Source organism: Phoenix dactylifera, chromosome 15 (genome assembly GCF_009389715.1).
Source record: "Phoenix dactylifera cultivar Barhee BC4 chromosome 15, palm_55x_up_171113_PBpolish2nd_filt_p, whole genome shotgun sequence".
Taxonomy (NCBI): Eukaryota; Viridiplantae; Streptophyta; class Magnoliopsida; order Arecales; family Arecaceae; genus Phoenix; species Phoenix dactylifera.
The window spans coordinates 9,942,972-9,968,149 of NC_052406.1; the positions used below are offsets into that span (position 1 = coordinate 9,942,972).

Sequence of the window (25,178 nt, forward strand, 5' to 3'; positions counted from 1 at the left end):
TGCACCGCAAGATGGGTGAAAACAAGTAGTCACCCAACAGCACTTCAGATCTAAAGTTGTTACATGCTTTTTGTTTCTCTTTTTTCCTATTCTTTTTTTCTCAGTCGTCCCATACATGTTCTTTGAATGGAAGCCCTTTGTCCTTCGCAAGAGAAGCACTAGAACAAAACTATAAACAGGACTTGACATAGTGGAGGAAGGAGCCCGATGAAACTTCAAAAAACTTATCAGTAAAAATGTAAGCTAACAAGTAGAAAAATGCCCGATCAGTTTTCATTGCAGAAACCAAGAATTTACACTAGCAATAGCAAACAAAATAAGACAGAAAAATATGATAACCCAATGTGCTTGATATACTGCATGTCATAACCTTTTCTGTTGTTTCGGTATCATACCTTACAAACACTTCCATAATTGCACCATTACATGTTTGACATTTCACCAATCAAAAAAACATAGAAGAAATGTTATGACTAGAAGTTGGTAGCCTTACAAACACTTCCATAATTGTACCATTACATGCTTCACATTTCACCAATCAAGAAACCTAGAAGAAATGTTATGACTAGAAGTTGGTAGCCACTTCTCCAATAAGCAGATTACCCACAGAGTCGAATAATTGGACAGATATGTCAGCAAACAGATTGGCTCATGAAATGCTATTAAACCACCTCAACAAATATCAAAAAGGGAAACTTATAATACTTGTATAGCTGTCATAGACTAACTTTACTTCTGGAAGCTTAAAGCATCCAATAATATACATGTCAAGCATTTTGAAAGCAAAGAGAACTCATCATATTTTTTATACCCACATTTTCCTTGTTGCTTCCATCCTTTCCAGCAAGCCGGCTATCTCAGCTTGCATCCTCATCTTCATCTTATGGTAGTCACAGTGAGAGTTTTCGAGGAATTTGAGCTCATCGAGCTTCCTCCTCCGGTGCTCCTCAGTCTCCTGGAGACGAAGCTTTGCGAGCTTGGTTGCATACTCCTCCTCCAGCTTCTCAGACTTGGCACAGGCAATCTGGCGGTAACCCTCCATTTCCCTCCTGGCTTCATCTGCAAGCCTCTGGAAGAGCTTTGCCTCCGCCTCCTTGAACTTCACAATAGTCTCCAAGCTCTGAAAGCCATCCTCCTTCCCTAGGGTGAAATGGGCTTCAACTGCAAGAGGTTTTGGATCTGTTTTGAGAGAATCTATCTTGGTGTCTAGTATAGAGCTGGTTGGTTTGAAGTTAAGTACAGATTTTGGAGGGGTAACAGTTGTTGATGATGGAAGAGGAAGTGTGTCTGCCTGCTGGTTTGCTTGAGTTCCAAGTATGTTCTTGGAGGAGCTTCCAGTAACAGAGAACTCCGTAACTCCATCTGCAAAGAATGAGATAGCCAACTGTTAGGTTCGAGGATTTAAGTCAAAACCCTCAACAGTTACAGATACAGTGTTGGATATGGAGAAATTCCATCATTTAAATCAGGTGCCATGATGGTACATGTTTGTGCACTGCGTGGCATGGGCAAGCGATATTGATCAATTGTTTATCACGCATATATATAAATTTATATTTGCAACACAACTTCAAAGTTCTTTCAAAGTTAACAATTTAAGTTAGTTTCCAATGTAACAATAGCGAAAGTTATAAGAGCAAAGATTTATTTTTAATTGTATAATGCAGTAATTTAATACATTCAAGCAATATTGTGGGCAAGAACATCATCAATGTATGACATCAATTCATTAGCATAAACACCACAGATCTGAAAGAATTATTTGTAAGCTCCATTTAGATTTCCATGCCTTCTTTATCAATATAACTCAACAATTGAATGGTACATCTTCTAGCAATTACTTACTGATGACATAGACTACCAACAGGCATACTTGGGAATAAGTCTTACCAGGGTTAGGGAAGGCTGCAGTTATGAGTTCATAACATTATAAGAAAACATGAGACTATTAACAGGGCAAATGAGCAGAAAATCATTCAAGATGTTCAGTGATTATATTGCATGTTGAGTAATGGTTCGCTATCAGGAAATATTTCGAAACGTATGCATGGAATCTCTGGCCAGCGAGTGCTATCAACCCATGGATAACTTATCTCTCAAATACTAAAGGACCTTCAGATTAATGTCCCATCTTAAAATTGCACAGAACACATCATCCTGCAGACTGTAAAGAAGTTCAGTTCACATGTCCCTACCAAACTGTTCAGATTAAAATTCCTCTCGCACAAGGAGAGTCAAGTTGTTTGTTTTTTTAATCCTCCATCCCAAATTGGATAATGGACATGAATCGAACTCCAGATCCCATATATGTCATTTATTTCCTGAAACACTTCTATCCCTGAAACTATAGCATTTAATGTTTAAACAGAAATTATTTATGATGTCGTCTGAATCCGGGGGAGACAATTCATAATGGAATAGTACATCATGTGTTGAAGAAGAGTCAAATCAGAAGACCAGCAAAACAGCTTCTATGGTGTGCTTGAAAATTTATATTTGGAGTTGGGTTTTGATAAGGAATACTTTTATAGGGCTTAGGATGCTATCTATGTCGAAGTTTAACGGATACAATCTGTATGGAGCTTATTTGAAAAATGCATTGGGGCACTTAATTCAGAGACATCTTAGTCCATGTTAAAATAATAATCATAAGCTGATCACCATTTGACAGTAATGACCATAAGCCCATCACTAAGTAATCACAAATTCAGCATACTTATCATAGCTTTGCAGTTGTCCTGCTTTCTAGTACATGTCCTAGATAACATATGATAATAAAAATAGAAGACATGCATCTAATTCTAATAGCTGATTGTGCCTTGTATCTTGAATAATGCTGGACACCAGCACAAGGGAGAAAAGAGCCATAGAGCAAGAGAATGCTTGGGATCTAACCTTGTTTGCACTTGTGCAATGAGATTCGATTTAAAAAGAAATTCAGAAATCAAAAGAATAAAATATTCTTTAAGCAGAGATGAATGGGACATGAGTTTAAAGCACAATTAGTAGCAACTAAACAGAACTAGCTGTTTTTTTAATTTTAATTTCATTCAGAATTTATTATTCTATATTGAAACAACCAACCTCAAATTGCCTTCTTATTGCTTCCTGATCATATTTTCTCCTACAATGCTGCATAAGAGAAAATAAGATCTAACTTTGCAATAATGCAAAGTAGGATGACCAAAGATACTAGCAGTATTTGGCTTTACCATTCAAGGCAACTTAAAGGACAGAATCATCTGGTATTACATGAGGAATTTATCCGAAAAAAAAACTGCATAAAGAATTGTAATTGGTGATGATGCAACCTGAGGAGTTGCTTAACTAGGTCACTTCCATTAATAGATTCCTCAAAAAATCAAAGAGACCATCTTTTGTATGTCAAGAAAGTCATTGACAAGGTTTTAAGCAAGGTCCGCCGTACCGGTACCGGTCGGCGTACCGGTGGCCGGCCGGACCGGTACGGTACCGGTCTGGTCCGGTACGTACCGGCTGGTACCGGTTCCGTACCGGCCGGTACGCGGTGGTTTCAAAAACCACAGCGCGCGGCGCTGTGGTTCTAAAAAAAAAAAAAAAAATTCGTACCGGTGCGAACCGGCCGGTTCGCACCGGTACGAGGCCGGTACGGGCTCCGAACCGGCCGGTACGGGCCCGAACCGGCCGGTACGCACCCGTATCGGCCGGTTCGGATAAAAAACCGGAAAATACCGGTTTTTTATCCGTTCCGATACCGGTCCACGGCCGGACCGGTACGTACCGGCCCGTACCGGCCGGTACGGGCCGGTACGGCATTCCATGGTTTTAAGTATTGGTGCCGCTGAATGTGCAGGTGTGCAGGTCACTTGCATGGTACATGCCACACTGGTACCTTTGCTGCACTGTGACAAAACAAAAGGAAAGGGAAAACATCCTGTTCTTAATTAGTGAGTATCTATGGAAAGAGTTAAATAGGTGTCATGCTGACCTGTGCTTGGCACTGGTGCTAGCTCAGCACAAACCAGCAAAGACGCACTTTGAAACCATTGTAACCATACAGTAGGTTATATTTTCCCTAGGTAGAAATAACTTGCCAACTAAGCGATGGCTGAAGACGATGAAGCTTCTTAATAATAAATTGCTTCACAACCTCTGGCATCAATGATGCAAAAAGTTTAAAACAAGGATCACATATAATTAAAGAATATGTTGGTGAGTCTGAACTATTCCCAAACAATTGATTTATCATGGTGCAACAGTTTTTCTTTTTGAGGGCTTAAGCAGTGAATCAATCAGTAACCAGAATATTTTTTTTTTTGTGTGTGTGTGTGGTTTTGTCACAGACCATGTCATGGTATTTGGTGGAAGAGGATGTTCTAATCACAAATATGCAATATGGCCAACAAATGGGGAATTGCCTGGAAGAATAAGATGTGAAGGCTAAACCCTCAAAACCAGGGCAAGATGAGGAATGCAGAAACAAGATTTCACTGGAGGAGCAATAAAATTTATATCAGGACAAAAAGTTGCTGCATGTTTTATAAGATGAAGTTCCAATTTATGTGGCTAACATTTAATTTCAATATTATCGACCAACTTACATTGGAAAAAAAACATGAGAACTAGATAGCAATAACAACTGTCTTTTCCATTTTTTGGTACAGTTTTCCTAGTATGATTGTTAAGTATCTTCAAATGCATAACCAGTAGGTATGCATGAACATCTTCCATAAACAAATTAATGATTGGTTGGCAGTAATAATTCTAAAATAATATCCATTTCCCTAAAAGAAGTCAGAGCAGCAATTTACTCAAAGAATGCAGGAACAAGAAGTAGAGGCGGCAGCAATTCTGGTTGAACTGGATAGATAATCTTGCACAAATGAATGATGAGTTGAACCAAACCCGACGAATCAATTACTGCCACTGATGAAACCACTATTACCTAAGAGTACGAGTGAGGTTAAATCTAGGCATAGTCTAAAGTATAGCCCAACACAAATCAAACACAATTGGCTTTAAGTTTATGCTTAGATCCAAATCTGACCCATTTGACATATTTGTCCATTTTCAGATCGGGTATGGGTTGATTCTGAGTCTTATAGATTAGCCCTGCACTTCTGATGTCTCAGGTCTAATTGCGTCCATCTCGGTTGATTCCATATTTCGCTCCTATGTGGCTATAGTTTAGCATCAATTTGGCTCACAAGTAGGGTTGTCAATGGACCTATAATCGGTTTGAGACAAAACGGACAAGGTTAGTGTCGTATAGTGGGACAAAATGAAACCCATAAATTCAGGTCTCTTTATATTTGGACACAGGCCAATCTCACATGGGGGCTACTCAATGTCACATAGATGCAGCTACAGTCTAGAAACAACCAGTTTTATTCAACTTAATGAACCCGTGGCTACACGATGACTTTCTAACAAGAGCTGCACGCTGCCCCTCCACTTCCCCATATCTTTCCTTCTCATTTCTTACATCTTGTCCATCTATTGTATTTTCCTTTCCCTGGCAGTGGCGGAATTGAAGCCAGAAGAAAGGGGAGGAGACAATTCTTGAGGAGAAAAATATAAATAGAATCATCAGCCCCTCCCTCTTCTCTTCTCTTGTCTTCTTCTTATATGCTAGATATTTGCCTTTCGTTTTCTTTATTCCCTTCCATCCATGAAAGTTACAAAGATGGAAAGGAGATAAAGAAGCGGGATTAGATACTAGGAGGGTGAAAGTGTAGGGAGGGTATAGGAGGGAGGCCGAGGTGGGAATGCAGGGAAGGAAGGAGAAATAGATGGAGATAAATAGGAGGGAGGCTGGGGTGGGAATGTGGGGAAGGAAGGAGAAATAGATGAGGATAAACGGCTCCAGTTAGTGAGGATATCTCATTCCATTCGCATTAATAAGATCAGCTCTTGGTATTTTGACCAATATAACTAGGATATCTCTTGTATTGACTGATATAAATACCACTATATTGGCTGGATATCTCAATCTGTTTTCTACCATCCTATTATGAACTTTTGATTATTAAAATATCAAGATCATTGCAAATGTAGTGCATAATCTCGTCTTTATATTGTGAGAGCTGATGTTTTGATCGCGACTGCTATATGTCAGTCGAAATGTTGGGATATCTCAATTATTTTTTCTAAAAAATATCTCTAGTGTTCCATTTTAGCCGTGATAATATGGCATGTTGTTTCATTTGGTAAAGGTTGCATGTTGAGATGTCAGAGAAATTGGCCTCTGAAATCTTGACTCTATGAAAGTATACTACAAGTAATTGAGAATTTAGGTGCTGGTACATATCGTACAAGACCATTTAATACATAATTTACTAGTTATATATGGGCATTATACAATGGTTAAACAATGATGCCGTGCATGCTGATCTGTGCCCGCTTGTATTGGTTCAAGCAAGTATAAAGCAAGGAATTGAAACTAGACCATGCCAACCCCAAAACTATAATACCGTACCAAGGACAAGCATAGGGGACTCGATACACCTTGACTTTAGCGCACCAAGCCCAAATCACCTCATACCACATTGTATTGAGTATCGACTGCATACATTCCTTGAACCGCCCACTACATCTTGTTATTTTTTCTTGTTTTTTCTTCTTCTTTTTTTGCTTATTTGTACCAAGGCATGCCAACCCTATACTACCCCATTATCGCATACCTTACTATGTCGAACTACAACCTGCAAGATCCCGTACCTCAATATTTAAATTTACATCTTTGGTATAAACTAAAAATAGAGCCTTGTTTTTTTGAAACAAAATTTGGAATTGAATTAGCAAAATACTGCGGTACGTAAAATACAAATATTGGAAAGAGCAACAAAGAAAAAAAATCGACACAACATTGTGCATTTTCTTAAAATCCAAGGTTTAAAATCCAATGAGATGGAGCTGTCTTGATTTTTCCGTGGAATGGAACATGCCACCATCCCACCCCATTCTGACACTTAGGATGAGGGATGTCCCAGGATGTATTGACCGGAATGCTTGAACGACGGTGGGAGGTCCCATCTCAATACTTGGGACGGTACCCTATCCCAGTAACCCATAGGATGTCCCTCCATGATTTAAAACCATGACTCCAACTTTCACTCATCTTGTCCCTTGCAGTACAAAACAACAATGCTCCAATTGGCCGCCATCTCATTTCATTCACATTAATAAGTTTCTTACTATTTTACCATCTTTGTCCAATTAATTGCCATAACCACTTTCTACCAATTGGATATCAACTATGCCCACTTTCTATAATTTTTTCTGTTTCATTACCTTCATTCTCTTTCTTTCCCTTCCTCACACTAGATGAATTTTTTTGTTTCCATCACCTCCGACTGATTAATTCACTCTCCAAGCAACTAAAATAGTGGCCTGTTGAGGACTTTCTAGGAAACAAGAAATGGCATACTACATATATCTAGTAACAATTATATTAAGTAATAATAATTACTTCTATCTTGATGTTTCTTGGATAAAACCCAGGATATAGGCATTTTTATGGTACTTACTACATCAAATAGACATGGGCACGATATAGAATTATCGATGTATGCTCCTTTGTTTCGTGCATACCAACCCATGCAGTCGATATTGATATGCACTAGCACAACCCAATTTTCTATCTTATAGCCCTTAGCATAGCAAGGCGCAATATGATATCTTAATAGCACCAACCCATGATCAACGCGAGAACGACATGCTTTACTTTGATCCTAAGATAGAACATCTGGACTCCACAGGTAATTTTGTCTGGAGTTAACAATTAATGTAGAAGTCATAGATCATGCCAAAAGCTACTGTATGTTTTTTGCAACTTGGCTAGCAACATACCCAAATGCTTATCCATTCCTAGAATAGCAATCAGATTTAATGAGAACAACCATTGTAATTATCCAATGTTATCTCCCAAGGCTCTAAATTATAGATACTCATTTTTCCAATCATCAACATAGACCTGACTCATGCTATTTAGTTTTTTCCCCAACAATAGCTATTTCAATGTTAAACTAAACAGTCTTAGGAGTCACCAAATGGGACAAAAGGAGTAGATGGTTGACATAGGAGGAATCAAAGACAGAAACTTCTCATGCAATGAAATTAAATAATGAAGATGCCTTCAAATGTAACATCAGCATCCCCAGCTTTGTCAAGAGAGAGGAGAGATATATGCTCCATCACATCCTTAGTAGTTTAGAAGCTTCTTATCCCTGGAGAACTAAATCTTATTGCAAAGAGAACATCTCTGCAAACAAAGGCTTCCACAAGTAAGACACGCATTGTAAACTTCAACTCTCAAATGATTATATTGCAAGAATTGCTAAACATTCCTCAAACATAAGAATTTTAATTTGGAAAGAAGATGTTATAACACAATTGATTTTGAGCATTATTTTAAATATCGTACAATATTGGCGATATAGGACATATTGTATCCACCTAGTAGGGTATCAACACTAGTATGGGGCTTGGAATACCCCCCACATGGAGACATGGTACTATCTATTGTAGAGGCTCCAACAATGTACCACTTGTCTGTGCCAGACATATCACACCATATTGTACTTATAAAGTACTGGTACATGGCCCAATACCTAGACTTAAACATTGATTCAAGTGTGCATAATTATCTCCTATTGCCTATTTTGAACGTTTCTAATAATCTGCACTAATGCAGCATCAATGTTCCAAGTCAAAGGTTCGACGGAAAGCATAAACATAACTCACATTCCTTTTCCAAACTATTTATCATCAGCTCCATAAATCCACTTCGCCATTTACTCCTATAAAGAGCCATATCCTTGGACAATTCAAGGATTCCAAAATCCTGGTTCTGAGCCTCCATCGAACTTTTTCCCTTTCTTTCTCTTGCCAAACATGTAACTAAATGGATCGAGTTACTCTTTATCAGGCCTCCGTGGTTTTGCAAAACCATACATTCTCTACAATATGATGGGATAATACCTGTTGCTTATTTATATGTATTTGCACCAAGAAATTTAAGAATACCTGCTCACCAGAGCCTTTTTGAAGTAACACAGCAAAGAACACATAATCCATCTATGGAACAAAAGAGCCTAGTGAGTCATAGCTATTATAGTTTAAGCAGAAAGCAAAGTGATCATAGCACATACAACATTGATTGTTCTAGATAAAGAATTACGTGATGTAAATCATACATAATCTTTAACTACATTTTCCTAAATTAGCATGAGTTCCCATGCAGAAGTACTAAAATAGAAAGTGACAATGAGTCAGGGTATTGCAAAAGAGAGGTATAACAAGAGCAGGTAAAGCACACAATAACTGCAAACAAAAAAAAAGCAACAGGGAAAATTACAGCATGATTTTTGCTGATCTGATGATAGAGGGCAGCTAATAAGACATCGATGCTTACAGAGAATGACACTTTCTTTCTTACGAAAAAAAGGCAATTGATGAAATATGAAATATGAAGTTCATGAAGAGGAACTATATTTCTAGCACATCCATGAAGAAACAGCAAGTGCAATAATAAGAAAACAAGCAGAACATTAATGTATCGAGCAAATAGTTATAGAATGAGATCCCTTCATATTTCATCATGAATTTAAGAGAAGCATGGGTAAGGAAAGTAACAAAATCAAAACTCGGTAAAGATCAGTTAAGAAACTTACACTTGAAAAAACTGCAGCATGTTGCTACACGCATCTATGGGTGAAATAAGCTTCTTGGTAAGCATGTTGAGAATCTCTTCTGCCTTCGCATGCAGGCCCTTCCCCTCAAAATCCTCGCTAGCATGGAAGATCTTCCTAACACAGTCCAGCTCCTTCAACAAGGTCTCAAGACCCCAATCCTTCGCACAGCAGATAAAAACTTCTTTAACGAATCCAAACATCTCAGAAGCATGTCCACACCCAGGGCAATGGAACTGCATCTCTGTCATACCCATCTGACCCTTCAAGGTCGGCCCAGGCCTAATCAGATTCTTCTCAATCCCACACGCAGCATGGCACCAATGGGAGCAAACATCACACCCGACCCAACTGCATGTATTTGCAGCACAATCAAACTTCAGACAGACAGGGCACATGCAAGCACTACAAAATCCCTTCTTGCCAGAGCAAATCTTGCAGTCACAATCGTCGACAGGCACTAAGCTATTGCAGTTCACATTTGGGCACCTCAGGTGCAAGAATATCTCGACCAGCTCATTTGAAGGAATGAGGCACCTTCCGGACACATAATTCGCGATACCAGTTTTGATCGCCACCAGAACTTCGAGCTGTGTCCTGTGACACTTGGAGAGGGTCTCACATGTAAGGTCCGATCTCCTCTCGAGCCTTCTCTGGAGGCTAGCAAACTCATCCCTCTTCTCCGGGGCGCTCATCAGATTCCTCAGACACTCCTTCACAGCTTCCAGCGACTCGGTGGGAAAATCTTGAAGTATCTGCGCCATGTAAGGGACTGACTCCGACACCATCTCTTTCAATACCCTGTCCAGCCTCGTAAGCATCATGCTCTCCTTCCCGGCATCAGAGGTTGCAGCAGCATTAGCCTTCGCCGGCCTTGCAGGCAACTCGGCCGGGAAGAAGGAGATGTTCTCCGAGTTGTTTGCCCGGTCCTTGTTCTCTCCCTGCATGTGAGGGAAGCCGCCGAGGTTGGAGAAAGTGATGCTGTCACCCACGGGCTTGAATCGACTGTGGACTGACCCGTTCGTCCCCTCCCCGGCGTACCACATCGTATCGTTTTCCCGCGACATATCAAAATTCTCGGTGGAATTCCTGGTGAGGGAGCAGCTGGGGTTGTGCGAGAAGGCCACCGAGCACGAGTAGGAGAGCGAGGCGCCATAGTCGTCCGAATTGGTGGCGTGGGTGTTGTTGCTAAAGGTCCTCTTCGCCGGAGCCGCCGCCGGCGTCACCGAAGTGGGAGCAGCGGGAGCCGAGACAGTTGCCGGCGGAGCAGCCGGATTCGCCGAATTGAGCGAAAGCGAGAGATTGGGCAGCCCGAGGGACAGGTTTAGGGTCCCGATCTTGAGCTTCTTTTCCCGTCCCTCTACCTCGAAGCCCTCCGGCCCCTCTCGCTTCGCCGGCGCCTTGACGCCGCCAAGCTGGAGGAAGTCCCTCTCGACCCACCGCTCCCCGCCATCATCCGGTGGGTCCAAGGCGATCTCCTTCCCTTTGGCTCGGGCTTTCTCCAGCGCGACGAAGAGATCGCTCCCAAGTCCCTCCTTTTCCTGGAGCCCCGGCTTGGGATTCTCGCAGAGGTAGCTGAGGGTCAGCTCCTGGGGGGCAGCGGCGGAGGAGGCGCCGGCTTTTTCGCCGCCGCCGAAAAGACTGGATTTCGGGCTCGGGTTTTCGAGATCGAGGGGCTTAGTGTTCGATTGAGCGGCGTCGAGCCTCGAAGAGGAACCCTTCGGGGTATCGGAATCGGCGAACATGGTGGAACTGGGGAAGGAAACGGGGAGAAAGGGGGCAAGAGAAGGGGTGAGAGAAATCGAAGGATAGGGTTTTGATCGGAGAAATTAGGGATCGGCGGGGAGCTTTGAGGGGCCGACGCCCACTCTCTCTCGCACACACTCTCACGCTCTCGCTCTCAGCTCGTCGTCTTGTCGGCTCCTCGTTGGGGTCGTCGTCTCAAGCCGCTTCCTCGCCCCATCATCCCTCGACTGCGACGCGGACTCTCTCTCTCTCTCTCTCTCTCTCTCTCTTCCCCCTTTTCCACTTACTTTAATTTAATTCTCTCAGCAAAATTAGTTCTTGCTCCCAGATTTCGCCGGCGTTCTATGATTTCGTCCTATCATAGTTGCTACGAAAAATTAGCCGCTCACATTCATTCCTGTGTGAGGGACTAAAATCTAAATGATTCTCAGAACTAGGACCGCAGATAAACTATCTGAGGCACATATTCTCAGATATACCCCCACAAAAACGACAGTTGGATAAAAGGAGGAAAAGGATAGGAGTCCATTTAATGCGCGTGCAGAACTCGGCATCTATGAAACGAAATTTAACCAGGGACGCAATCAAAACATCTAACATTCAAGATCTCCGGCAGATATGGTGGCGGCTGACGAAAATAACGGGTTTATCCAATAAATAAAATTTGACTAAGGACTGTTAGTACAAACCTCAGTCAAAGCAGGTGGCTTTAAGATGCTCCGCGTGACAGTTTTATGGTATCATGAGAATCGATCTTGTCCGTTGGATGACAGTACATCTTCGCAGGAGCGGCATAACGCGTGTGAAGCGGGAAGGAGCGCGTCTTCGTAGCACGCGCATGAAGGGAAGTTACGAGAACGCCCCCAGGAATGCGAACGTTTTAGGGTTGACCCGGTTAGACGGCTTTTTGTCACGCGGAGCATGGAGGACGGGTGGAGCTGGGAAGGAATACTGGTCAGGAACAATTTGTGGTGGGTATCTTAGTAAATGACACGTGTCCTCTTGCTGGGTTTGCTGTGATGCGAGGATTGGTTTCCGAATGGCGAGACAATGGTGTCCCTATCACAATTTTCAAACATACAAAACTAATTTAAGAAATTATTTGGTGAAGTCTAGATGAAGTAGCATCCTCCCGTTCATGAATGAATTTGAGATAGCCTTGAATCCAATACCATGCATTACGCAATAGTCCATAAACTTTTCTTTCTTTCTTTTTTAATTATTTATAAAATATAATATAATAATATAAAAATTGTAATAATAGAAATTTTAATAGCTAAATTTCTAATGTACATTGATTGCCAAGAAAAAAATCTTGGCCATTAATACCAATATTCATAGCAAATAGAGAACTCCTTCCATGCAAAAATTTTAAATTCTTATCATTAATATCCGCATCATTAACATCTACCCCATACAACATATTTTTTTCCAACTAATTTAGAAATGAAATATGATATTGTAATAAATTACAATAAATAGAAATTTTTATATATTAAGCAATGAACTTTAATGATAGCCAAATTTGGCAAATGAAGAGCCCTCCGAGTCTCTATTTTAAATATATATAATAAAATAGGTTGAGCTGCCCACCTTAAACACCATGCTTTTTGGCAAGAATTTGGAGGGCTATATTTGTTGGATTTGTATTCTATGATTGGATATGCTCAGTAATCTCCTCTTAGATAAGTTACAACTCATGAACATAAAATGAGAGGTACAATTGAACCATAGGTATTAGGTGTGCTCCATCATGCTAGTTGGTGCAACATATCAAGATTGGAAACAAAGTTACATAGCTGCATTGCATGCAATTAATATTAATCAGTACAATATTTTTGTGAGATGGATTAGCCTCAAGATCAATTCAATGCGGCAAAGGATATAATATGTTTCCAAAATCGTAAAAAGTTAGAGATATTTTTTTTTTCGTGAGATCAGGACTAGAGGAATAGCGGTTGAACTTGGGTGAGGGTGAGACTCCAATCATCTTTGATACTAACATGCAAAAACTTTACCAATTGCACGTACGTAAGTCGGGACCTCAAGATTTATAGCCTATACATATTATAGTGCGACCAGATTACAATTCATTTGCCTTCATTGGAATATACCAATTCATAGCTAATCTCTCCATGCATGGATGCATGGCTCCAAGGAACCCTTCAGCTGTTATTTATGCTCTTATGAACATTCAAATTCTTGTGAAACCCTTCAATGTTCCAAAAATATGCTGTCAATGATCAATCAACGTAAGTTACGGAGCCTAGAAAGGGTAAAATCCACCTCCAAGAAATTAGCCTCCTCTCTCTGCACCAAGTCAACTCAGGAACTTGAGCTATGAGTGCTATGCCACAATGCATGGACCCATAAAATGGTGTGAAAGCTTAGGCCCATGACCAGCAGCAGAAGACTCCCAGAGGGAGCCTTCCTCCTCTCTGATGACTTCGGAATGAAGCCGAAGTCTTAAGGTCATCTGAGGGCTCTCTATAAATAGGACCCCCATCCCTTTATGGCCCTCCACCAACAATCATCGCACCTACTTCTCTCCCTTCAAATTTGCAGCATTCTGTCATTGTGTCCACCAGAGATCGGAACGGATACATCGCCGGAGCTAAGATAAAGCTCCGACCTTCCTCTCCTTTTTTCTCTCTTCTCTCCGTGGCCCTAAATCACTCGCCACAGGCTCGATTTTGACAGAAATTAACTGAGAAAGCCTATTCCGCGGGTTGCTACTTTGTCGGATGATTGGATAGTTAATTGTATGCATATTTAGTTGAAATTTCAATATATTGTCCCACATTGATTATTCGCTGGGTAGATCTTGGGTACTTATACAGGATCAAGGAACCCAAATAATACCTTCCGGCTAGCTATTTTGGGTGAGGTCCTGAGTTGTTACTAATGGTATCAGAGCGAACCCGGCCCATAACTTATGTGGACTAGGGAACACTGCAGCACGGATCCATTAGGATTGACCACGGACCGATCGTGGTGTTTGTGATTAGATTTGAATAGATTTGAACCCTTAACCTGACGAGGACGTCAGGGCTTGAACGGGAGGAGTATGTGAGGACCCGTGCGGGCGTGTGTTTAGTCCCACATCGGTTATTCGCTAGGTAGATCTTGGATACTTATACAGGATCAAGGAACACAAATAATAACTTCCGGCTAGCCATTTTGGGTGAGGTTCTGTGTTGTTACAATTGTTTCTTGTTGAAATCTGTCAATGAATTTTTTTTTTTTTTTTGGAAGCCAAGATTAAATCTTGTTGATATTTATACAGTCTCTAGTTAAACTAGAAAGAATTTATCGTAATCTTATTATTCTAGATAGTAGAAATTTTCAGCTAGACTAAGTCTCGTAATTTTTTTCCTTCACATAGAAGAATTTTTCACGTTAAAAATTATGTTGCCTCTTGTTTCTGCATTGCTTGATTATTTTGCTTGTTAATTACTTAAGTAGATCATAGAGATTATTAATTATTGCTTGGTGAATGATATCTTATTTAATTATAAAAAGAGAAAAATAAGTTTGCGGCATCATTATTTTTTATTACTTTTTTTTCCGACACAGGCGAAGTATTCACATGTTTATAATGTAAAGTTATCAAGATTATATGGATACTTCATTAAACTTTTTAACACAACTTTTGCCGATATATGAACACTTTAACAAAATATCATTATATTTTAAATAAAAATATATCATGATTTGTTAACATTTTAAGTATCTCAAGAACTTATAAAATAAATAGACAACTTGCAACTCTCGCCTGTTTCATAAATTTATTTCTTAAATAGCGTCTAGAATTTTAGGTTTCTCCTTTTGTAAATAAGAATCAAAAGACACAAAAACATTACATATACACATAGAAAGATGTATTTGTACAGACATACATAATGCTGTATGTATGTATGTATGTATGTATGTCATGCCTTCGTGCCCAGGTTTTATGTGAAGGTTGAGGACACTTGTATATTTGGCACCTGTACCAATGCAAGTGTCTAAGGTAATACTAACCTTTCTCTATCTTCAAGGTTACGCATACACCTTAATTAACCCTGTTATTAAAAAAATGGTCTTCACTTTTCCAAACAAACCTATGTTACACTTAAACATCTTTTGCTACTCTAAAGCAAGAACGGCAATACAGACTGAGATGCATTTGAGTTGGCTGTTGCTGTTGTGCACAGCATGAATAAGCTTGAAAAATGACCCAAAAAAAAGGCACAAAAACCATAAAATAGGATCAAAGTGTAACATGTGGTGGAAAAGCACAAAACCAACGAGTAATGGAAACAGGGGGAGTAGACTAATTAGTTGTGTCCTGATGCGGGGTTTGCACCCCGGCACCAGCCCGCACACCGACCGAGCAGGGAAAGCATCCGCATCCCTTCCAGAGGTATTGTCCGCTCTGGGTCCCGGGGGCTTGCCCGATGAGTATCCCCGTGCGGGGGGCTCGCCAAATGAGTATCCCCGTGCGGGGGGCTCGCCAAATGAGTATCCCCGCTCCGGAGGCTCGCCTGATGAGTATCTCCGTGCCCGCACGGTTTTGTCCCACAAAAGGGCCCTCTGGAGGAAAGGTTTGCACCTTCTCATTATAAGGCACAGACTTTTCCACTGATTAGCCGATGTGGGACTAAACTGGGAACCCCATCCCACAACACAGCCCCCCCCCCCAGCGGGAAGGTCTGTGTGTGGCCGGGGCCCTTCCTCTAGCGCCATCTGATGCGGGGTTTGCACCCCGGCACCAGCCCGCACACCGACCGAGCAGGGAAAGCATCCGCGTCCCTTCCAGAGGTATTGTCCGCTCTGGGTCCCGTAGGCTCGCCCGATGAGTATCCCCGTGCCGGGGGCTCGCCAAATGAGTATCCCCGCTCCGGAGGCTCGCCTGATGAGTATCTCCGTGCCCGCACGGTTTTGTCCCACAAAAGGGCCCTCTGGAGGAAAGGTTTGCACCTCCTCATTATAAGGTACAGACCTTTCCACTGATTAGCCGATGTGGGACTAAACTGGGAACCCCATCCCACAACATGTCCTTTACTTTTCCAAGAGAAACTCTGATCAAAATTCCTCTTATTACCCAGACATAAAAAACAATGAAACAACCATTTATATGCGAAAAAAAATTATAACGTGCACTATTTAAGATTTATTTCTTTTAAATAGTTAGCAGAAACTATAAAATCTGGGGATAATAGGGACAAAAAAAAAAAAAACTTGTGTTTACATGTAAAAAATATGTTATGAATTCTTGGTAATTTTAGGAGCAGCCAAAAAATTACCTAGATGAATATTTTTGTCGACAAGAAATGCTATCATAACTGAAGTCATTTACAAGTTTTTGTTTGAAAAGAGTCATGGACGAGCATGGACAATTCCTCTTCAACAAACCTTATCTACGTATTGGTATATCAGGATGTTTGCTCATCCCATCCTGCTAAAACAAAAAGGTCACATTGAAATAACTGACCGTTGCTATTCAGCAGCTCTGACTAAGTGTTAAACCATGAATATATGCATACACATACATACATACATCAATATATATATATATATATATATATATATATATATATATATATTATATATATATATATATATATATGTGTGTGTGTGTGTGTGTGTGTGTGTGTGTGTGTGTGTGTGTGTGTGTGTAGAGAGAGAGAGAGAGAGAGAGGAACTACACACTTTGCATTAACTTCTTAAAAAAGAAGTTAACAAATTAAACTCAATGGTAGGCTATCCAAATTTAAGATCTAAACTATTAAATAAGATCTATACCACAAAAATATCTATAAAAAAATCATATATTTTGATGCTCTTAACCTAATAATCAAATTAGCATAAAAAATACTACTTTTTTCTATGATCTAATTATCAAAATCTAGTGAATATAAATCTATCTATATTTTAAGATATATAAATCATGATCTATAAAATAAGTTTTAATTTTTGTCTTCTATCATATATGTTATGTTACTAGACTAGTGCAATTGATACTATTTATTTTTATTCCGACTTTGATATACGTTAGAGACTATTGAAATGTACAAATTTTGGTTTCTAAAACTTTTTATAGCATAGATTATATTCAATAGTTTAGATCTTCAATTTGAATAAGCTACTGTTGATTTTAAAATTATTTCTAAAGTTTTTATATATATTGTGCAAATATAAGAGAGAGAGAGAGAGAGAGAGAGAGAGAGAGAGAGAGAGACTTGGTTGAGTCCAGTGGATCTCCACTCCAATTCAGTAAGCTCTAAATTGGATGACGGGTAATTCGTACTATAACTTTCATACGGCATCATAGTTGGTGCAAAAACAAAAAAAAAAACACTTTCATTTCATACCTTGAACAGCAAAACCATCTGTGGCATACAAAAGTCACATGAATAGAAAGAAACAATAACCATTAGGTTTGAATATAACCAAATATACATACAACATCGAATACCATTATCAAGCACAAAATATTTTTTGTTCAAAAAAGGGAAAAATCACATACCAATCACTGAATATGATTTAAACATGGAAACAAAGCTTAGCCTAGAGAAAGGGTGAAAACTTACGGCAAAGACCTATGTTCCATCACATACCTTACTGTACATTGGAAGAAACACTTGTCCACAAAAATAAAAATATCAAGATAAAAGGCAAATACTAGAGAAGAAACAACAAAGATCAACCAGTCAAAGTCTGAGAGTAAGATCAAGCTCCTCAGCTGGCAGGGGATCACCGGTTGAACGATTCAAATTTGAATTCCCCATCAGTTCAAAACCTGAGTTTGCCGATGGCCGGAAGCTCCCAGGCCAGTAGAGAATCGCATCATCATCCTCCACAAAGTCCGGCATTGGCCCGAGAAAGCCCCGGGCAAACCTTGGACTGCTCCGGCTTTCCTGCCTCTCAACCATGCCTGGATGCACTGAAGAATGAGCCTTGATTCCCAGCGAGTGGAATGCTGAACCATTGAGGGGCAGCGATGCAATACTCGCATAAGTGTATGGGAGTGCATCCATTCTAAGGGCCCTCTTCGCCAGAGTCCGTTCTCTCTTATGAGCGTTTTGGTGGCCACCCAAGGCCTGGGAGCTGAAGAATTTACGCTGGCAGTAGTTGCAGGAGAAGACTCTTCGGGGGTTGGGAGCATTGCAACCATGTGTTTCGCTGCTGCTCTCGCTCGTGCTTGACAAGGAGATAACAGCTGGTGATGATAAGTCTGCCTTGACAGTGAGCGAAAGGTCGAGTGATATAGGTTGCAGAGAGAAGGATAGATCCTCCTCCTTGTGGCATGGGAAGGGCTTTTGGACAGAGATGTTGGAAGCCACTTGACTGCTGACTTCAGACACATCTTCGGATGCTTCATGGTTGGATGTGTTCATGTTGAAGCCCAAGGGAAATGCTTATCTGGAAGGTTGGATATGTGTCTCCTTCAGCTGCATTCACAAGCATGCTCAGTGACTATGAAGGAGAACTCGGTTTTTGTATGCTGTAAACTCAATCTATCTCAGCGGCTCGAACTAAAAAAAAATGGTGACAAGAATCAACCCATGCATGTATAAGAACTAGAACAGATATCATACATGAGGAGATAAGATGTTTCAGTGATAAGATGTTTCAGGTTGTCTAAAATTAGATCTCCACTTTTGTCCCACAAGTTTTCATGCTAGAAGCTATGTAGAAGAGATGATTGCAAAATGGAACTACATACGGCCCTAAAAAAAGATCATACGGTTTCTTAGATGAAATTATAGAATGCAAAGTGACAATTCATAAATTCAGAACAAATGATTTGAGTTACGTTACCACATGTGATGGGGGAAAAAAATCAGAAGTGGCTAAGGAAGGAAGATGGACTATTTCTTCAACAATCTACTATGAGCACAGTTTCAGTTTTCCACAGGGCTTTTGCAGTTATCATGGAAGATCTAATTCTAAGATCTAGAGATGCAATTTAGCTGGTAAAACTCATTCATTGACATTTGAAAAGAAAAAGATGGTAGAACCCATAACATATAATTTAAGCTAGTATAAAATATATCATGCTAACAGCCTGTTCTGTCTCCAAGGATTTTTAACAAGACTTCGAAGCCCAAAAACATCCGGCAAAACAGAGGGAAGCTATTCTTCTTGGAAAACAAATAAAAGGTAAGTATCAATCATCGTCATCGAATACCCAAATTTTTGTTTGCAAATTGTTAATAAATATCCTCTGCTAACAATGTGCTGGTGGAGGGACATGCTAGACTTATTTCCTTCTGGTCTAAAAATATTTTGTACCCCATTCCATCAGCGAAAAAGAGAAAGACCCAAAAAATCAATTAGTGAAGACTTCATTATGGTTTGCATATGAAGGTTGTGAAGGGGAAGGATATCAGTTGCAATCATGGCTTATCATTTTCTATTAGCAATTGGAAAAGATGAAATAATTCTTCTCCCCCCCACCCCCTATCCCACCCCTTTCGGCGTGCATGTCTGTACCATGACCATACCGGGACGGCATGATATGTACACTATTGCATGGCTTGGCAAAGCAGGACACTTGAATCAATGATTAAAAGAAGCAGCTGATTTTGTGGTGTTAGGTCTGCCTTCCAAAAGATATGAGTGGTTTGGACATGATTTACTGTTGCATCCCATGTTAAAGTGGTCATGGTGCTTTAAAGCAAGTGGCAAGGTCTAACATTTTGAGAAATAAAAATGGTGCCTCATTTGAAGGGGACTGGGTATATTAAGAAGACATTTGGATTTGTGGTGATAGTTGTATCGTTATGGTCTTGCACATGATTTCTAACATGTTTATATTAGCCCTGGTTAAAGAGCTTAAGTTTCAGAGTGCCTACTTAGAAGATTTTATGAGAAGGATAGAAGATTAAAAACACTTTAGATATCATGAGGAATGGAAAACTACAGTCCTCATCCATCTTGAAGTCCGCCTATGGGGAAACTACTTAGAAGAGCATTCATAAAAGAGCATGAAATATTTGAAAAGATTGATACATACTAGACTTCTTCTGTGTTGGTGATCTCTGGAGCATTGCTCTCGACTCACAAGTTGCATGAGTATAAATTCTGAGACTATGAAGGTAAACTTCCCTGTTTATTAACTGGTTCTTCAGGTTTCATGGGGGCCACTCTCTTGTTGAAAGCTAGTGTTGATAGTTGATACGAACCGAGAAGGTTGATGCTAGCTGGTCATTGAACTCACTAAGTTTTGATGGTTTTGGAATTTAGGGATACCACCAGAGAAGACAAGGCTTGTCGGATAAAGTTAGAATTGTCAGTGGTCGAACATTGAATAAATGAGAATGCTTAAGGAGATGTAAAAAAAAATATTAAAAGGAAAAATTTTGCTAAGAAACATGTTAGAAAAGGGAAATTATAAAAAATGAATAGGCTTTAGATGTTTTGCAAAGGCAGAAACATACATGCGCTTGCATACTCAGAAGGCCACAACCAAAGCCATGGCCTGTCGCCTTAGAATGCTAAGTCACATGGTGTGCATGCTTAAGGTGTTTCATCTAAATATCTAAACACAAATATGGCTCCAAAAAGAGGAAATGTATATAAAAGACATATGGATTTTGTTTCCAAGCAACATGGAAGTACCTAAAAAATAGACAGAACTTCACCAAAATCACAGGACGCACGAAACATCGAGAAATCTTATAAGCACTCAAGTTTCAATTGATTTGGGTAATGGGCATGAAGGTTGGGGGAAAAGAGTTTCATGATTTGAACAATTTCGGTTGTCTAACAAAACAAACCTGATTTTTATTTTTATTTTTATTTTTTTTTGGTTTGAGTTGAGAAATAATTGCCCAAGTACAACAAGAAAATATGAACTACGCATCTTCAAACTTTTTATGTTTGATCCTCAATTAAAATGATTTCTGTTCAAATCATGGAAAGTCAAGTTGTAATTAGCATAAAAGAAATGAGGGGTTCTATTAAGGTGAATACATATTGATCTAAATGTTAAATACTGATTTGCTACAGACAGTAATTACCTAATTGCATAATGCCCTGATGTAATTAAATAACTCACCTTGCATATATTAAGCCTTATATAATTCTGGCAAGATTGTGACGTAATATGTACTGTGTGACTTAATTCTGTGCATCGGAAATATATGACACTACGGACATTTATATAGTTTTTTTCACAATCTTTCGCATTTCAATAGTAATGCAGGCTAGATTTCAGTTTGATACAGCAGAAACATACTGAAGTTTTCCGAAATTAGTTGCACCAACATGAGATATGACACAGTATGCCTTGCCTATGCATGCCGACTGAAACATCCAATTAATAGAAATAATTCCAGTATCCAAAGAGACTTCCAAAACTGCTTCAAATAAGTAACAATGACGATGAAAATTTTTCCAACAGATACAACTGCATTGTAATAGTAATTAAAAAGTTAAAAAAAGATTTCTTGCAGTAATTTTATCTTTTCTAATATTATTAGAGGTCATTAATCTGAATATAAAATTTTCCAGGACTGGAGATCGTGTATGTTCACTCTTGACGTTGAAGAAGCCAAATCCAAGATAAACCAAATTGGAAAAAAACTGGAGATATAACAAAAGCAAATCAGAACATCATCAATATTTATATTCCAAAGGAACTAGGTTACACAATTCAGAGTGATGTCTTTAAACGGGCAATAGGAACACAATCTGTCAAAGTCAAACATCAAATGTAGAAGGGGGCAAACAGGTAGCTGAAAAGTAGTCGAACAACATAATTATATAATCGCTAATCAAATGCAATTCTTGTATCATGAATAACCCAATAAGCCAAATCTCATTGGCAATAATATAGAGCTCTGTTTATCGATTAGAAACTTCGAATCAAAACTCAAAAGAGTAATAGGATTCTATGAACAACTAGAGAAATAAGGGTTCATGAGAACATGGGTGAGGGCATTCAAGGACAGACTGAGTACAGGTTCTATTCTATAAATGTAGCTGGAATATGACTTTAGAATGCGGGGGGAATACAACCTGATCAGTTTATGCACTTGAAAGCCTTGTTAGTTATCAATTGTATGCAGTCCCTTGAATACTCAAGTACTAGGTAATTTCGTTTTCCAAGCATCTTGTAGAAGAACTAGGAAATTAATAGAATTCGATGCCAAAAGATGAGCAGGTTAGCATCAGAGCAGACAAATAAAGCATAATGAAACAAAATTAAAGGTTTAGAAGTAGTCTACACTCTAAAATATTGCATTGAAAACCTAATACGCCAAGATGCTACATTGCTCGACAGCACTTGGAAAATGACAATGCTAATTGCATTGTGGTACTTTATCCTTCATCAGGTTTTTATTTTACTTTAGGTAAAAAAAAAAAGATGGAAATCAGAGAACCGGGTACCCTTAAAATTGCAAAATCAGAGAGCCAACCATTCCCAACAAAAGCATCATCAAAAGATGGAAATCAAAGTCATCCAGAGTCAAGAAACTGATCTGAAAGAACACCCATATCAGAATTCACAAAGAACACTTCAACCATTGGAAAAACATGGAGAAGAAGATTCAAAAGCCATGCGCTGACAACTAACCGTGACACCCACCACCATGTCAAGCAACAGATCTACAACAGGACAGAGCTGAACAGAATTTTACAAGCCATCATTTAAGCCCCCAAACAACAAGAATTCCGGAAAAAAACAAGCAACAAAAGCTTCAGAGGCAATTGGAATTTCAATAAAAGTATCACCATATGGAAGAGAATTGGCCTGAGATCTGAATCACATACCAACTAGGGAGCTGCATGCGTCCTCCCCATTGCTCTGTGGGAAACTGGACTCACGGGTGTTGCTTTGATTCTAGTACAGGAGGAAGAGAGAAAGGAGGGGAGCGAAGTGATGTTGGGTGGGTACGCATAGTGGCATGTAGTGATGTTTAATTATGGAAAGACAGAGGTTGGGAGACTGCTGGTGGGGGAGGACAAAGGTGGCAGAGAAAAGGGCAGGGGGTTAGAAAATTAAGAAAAGGTAGGACACCATGTTCTTCTTTTGTGGAATTCTGGGTGGGGAAAAGTGGGCAGTCCCTTTAATAACTAAGATACTCTTTCTACTATCACCACCAGCAGCTAAGGAATTTTTTTTTGCTTTGTTCTTCCTTTTTTTCTTACAGTAAAGGAATGGCTCTGCACTTTCCGGTATGACTTTATGGGCAAATGTATCCTACTATCTGAAAAATAAGGGAAGGGCATTAGAGTCCCTGTACTCACACAGCATCCATGGAAGGACAGGGGACCACTGAATGATTTAGTTTTGGAGGCCATTTGAGATCAGAGGAGTCAGAGCGAGTCACTCATCTTGCATGTTTGCATTTACTTATCTTTGTCCTTTGCATAGCTACCATGCAGTTCTCATTTCCAATGAAGTGTGCATAGATGGATAGACAGCCAATTCAGCCAATTCATATTTTTAATAATATCTCTGTTTAAAATAAACTTCCAAGATAAATCTATAGAATTTTATACCGAAACGTTGTCCCAAAAAAATTCATGTCAAATTTGGTCAATCCTAACATGATAACTAATAATCTGAAATATTAAATATAATCATATCATTTGAAGTTCCGTAGTTTATGTATCGAGTGGTCAAAATTAACAATTTAAATTATACGATAGTTTTTGACCACTTGATGCATAGTTTAAAAATCTCCAAATTATATGGCTGTTTTGCATATAAGCAGTTTGGTGACATATCTGATATGAAATACAATCGATTAAATTTTGAGATATATATATATATGCAATAGGATTATTTTGAAAAATCAATGGAAGTTGTATTATGGCCATAAGATGGTCAGAACAACAGGATTTTGAAAGGATTGTGCTCCTTGTATGGTCCTCAACTAGTATAACTTATATACAGGGAAAATTTTCTATTAAAATTAAACCCACTACTAAAATAAAAATTGCAGATATATTCTTAAGAATAGCTGGTAAATAAAATCAAGGCTTATGCTCCACTCACCATTAAAAATTTAAAAGAAAGTGGAGGAGAAGGTTTTATATACCTAGCACTAGCTAATAAAGGGATTCTTCCTTTTTTTTTTCTAATGACAAAGGGATTCTTACCTAGTTTAGTCTACTATTATTATGTTTTAGCTTATGTAGGTTTTATTGGTCTTTAGATACAATAATTAAAACACCTTTGATTCTCTTGCTTTGTGCAAGTTGATTAGGAAATAACAAGCCTACTTTAGGAACTATGTTGGTGCTTTACATGTAAAAGCATCGGACGAATGAAGTTAACCCTTCCTTTTTCACTGCACTGGTCCATATTGATAGCGAGACTTCTTTAAGCACCAAATAAAACAGATTTCTCTCACCGAAAGTCCCAATCCTTGGATGTATGATGAGATTTCAGTGATGTTTTAATGATGAAGAATTTCCCTTGGATGTTATAATCTCTCTCTCTCTCTCTCTCTCTTTCTCTCTCTCTAGCTCAAAAATTAAGGATTATATGATATGAGTCCCATATCTATACTATTGCCTATTTTTAATTCTTATGGGGATCGAAGTTGATATTTCATAGTTGCACTTGAGAAGCTCCACCTCAACATAGTAACGCTCTTTACGAGTTCGCATTCACAGCTGATGAAAGGCAGGACTTCTTTATGATAATGCAAGAACGATCTTCATGTGATGCAATAATGTATTGTGGAGCAAATTTCATTTTGCTGCAGACGAGACAGTAACGTAAGAGATAAATGGATCACATGAATTAAGCATCTC

At 39.3% G+C, this 25,178-nt stretch overlaps 2 protein-coding genes across 4 annotated transcripts; both read right to left on the reverse strand.

The window, feature by feature from the left end:
* Positions 1-347: 347 nt before the first annotated feature.
* LOC103705816 (protein TITANIA-like) lies at positions 348-11,695 on the reverse strand. 2 transcript variants are annotated; one of them, XM_039134382.1, is made up of 3 exons: positions 9,656-11,695; positions 7,273-7,279; positions 348-1,362 (listed from the first exon to the last, which is right to left on the reverse strand). In XM_039134382.1, exons 1-3 carry the CDS (start codon positions 11,414-11,416, stop codon positions 806-808), a joined length of 2,325 nt encoding a protein of 774 aa, XP_038990310.1. In that variant the 5' UTR covers positions 11,417-11,695; the 3' UTR covers positions 348-805. The 2 variants fall into 2 exon arrangements, with proteins under 2 accessions (XP_038990310.1, XP_038990309.1); XM_039134381.1 differs by lacking the exon at positions 7,273-7,279 and having other exon boundaries at positions 9,654-11,692.
* Positions 11,696-17,794: 6,099 nt separating this feature from the next.
* On the reverse strand, positions 17,795-23,507 carry LOC103705817 (zinc finger protein 4-like). Of its 2 annotated transcripts, none has more exons than XM_039134383.1 (2): positions 20,422-20,721; positions 17,795-18,853 (listed from the first exon to the last, which is right to left on the reverse strand). In XM_039134383.1, exon 2 carries the CDS (start codon positions 18,797-18,799, stop codon positions 18,113-18,115), a length of 687 nt encoding a protein of 228 aa, XP_038990311.1. In that variant the 5' UTR covers positions 18,800-18,853; positions 20,422-20,721; the 3' UTR covers positions 17,795-18,112. The 2 variants fall into 2 exon arrangements, with proteins under 2 accessions (XP_038990311.1, XP_008787905.2); XM_008789683.4 differs by lacking the exon at positions 20,422-20,721 and adding an exon at positions 23,184-23,507 and having other exon boundaries at positions 17,813-18,853.
* Positions 23,508-25,178: the final 1,671 nt, after the last annotated feature.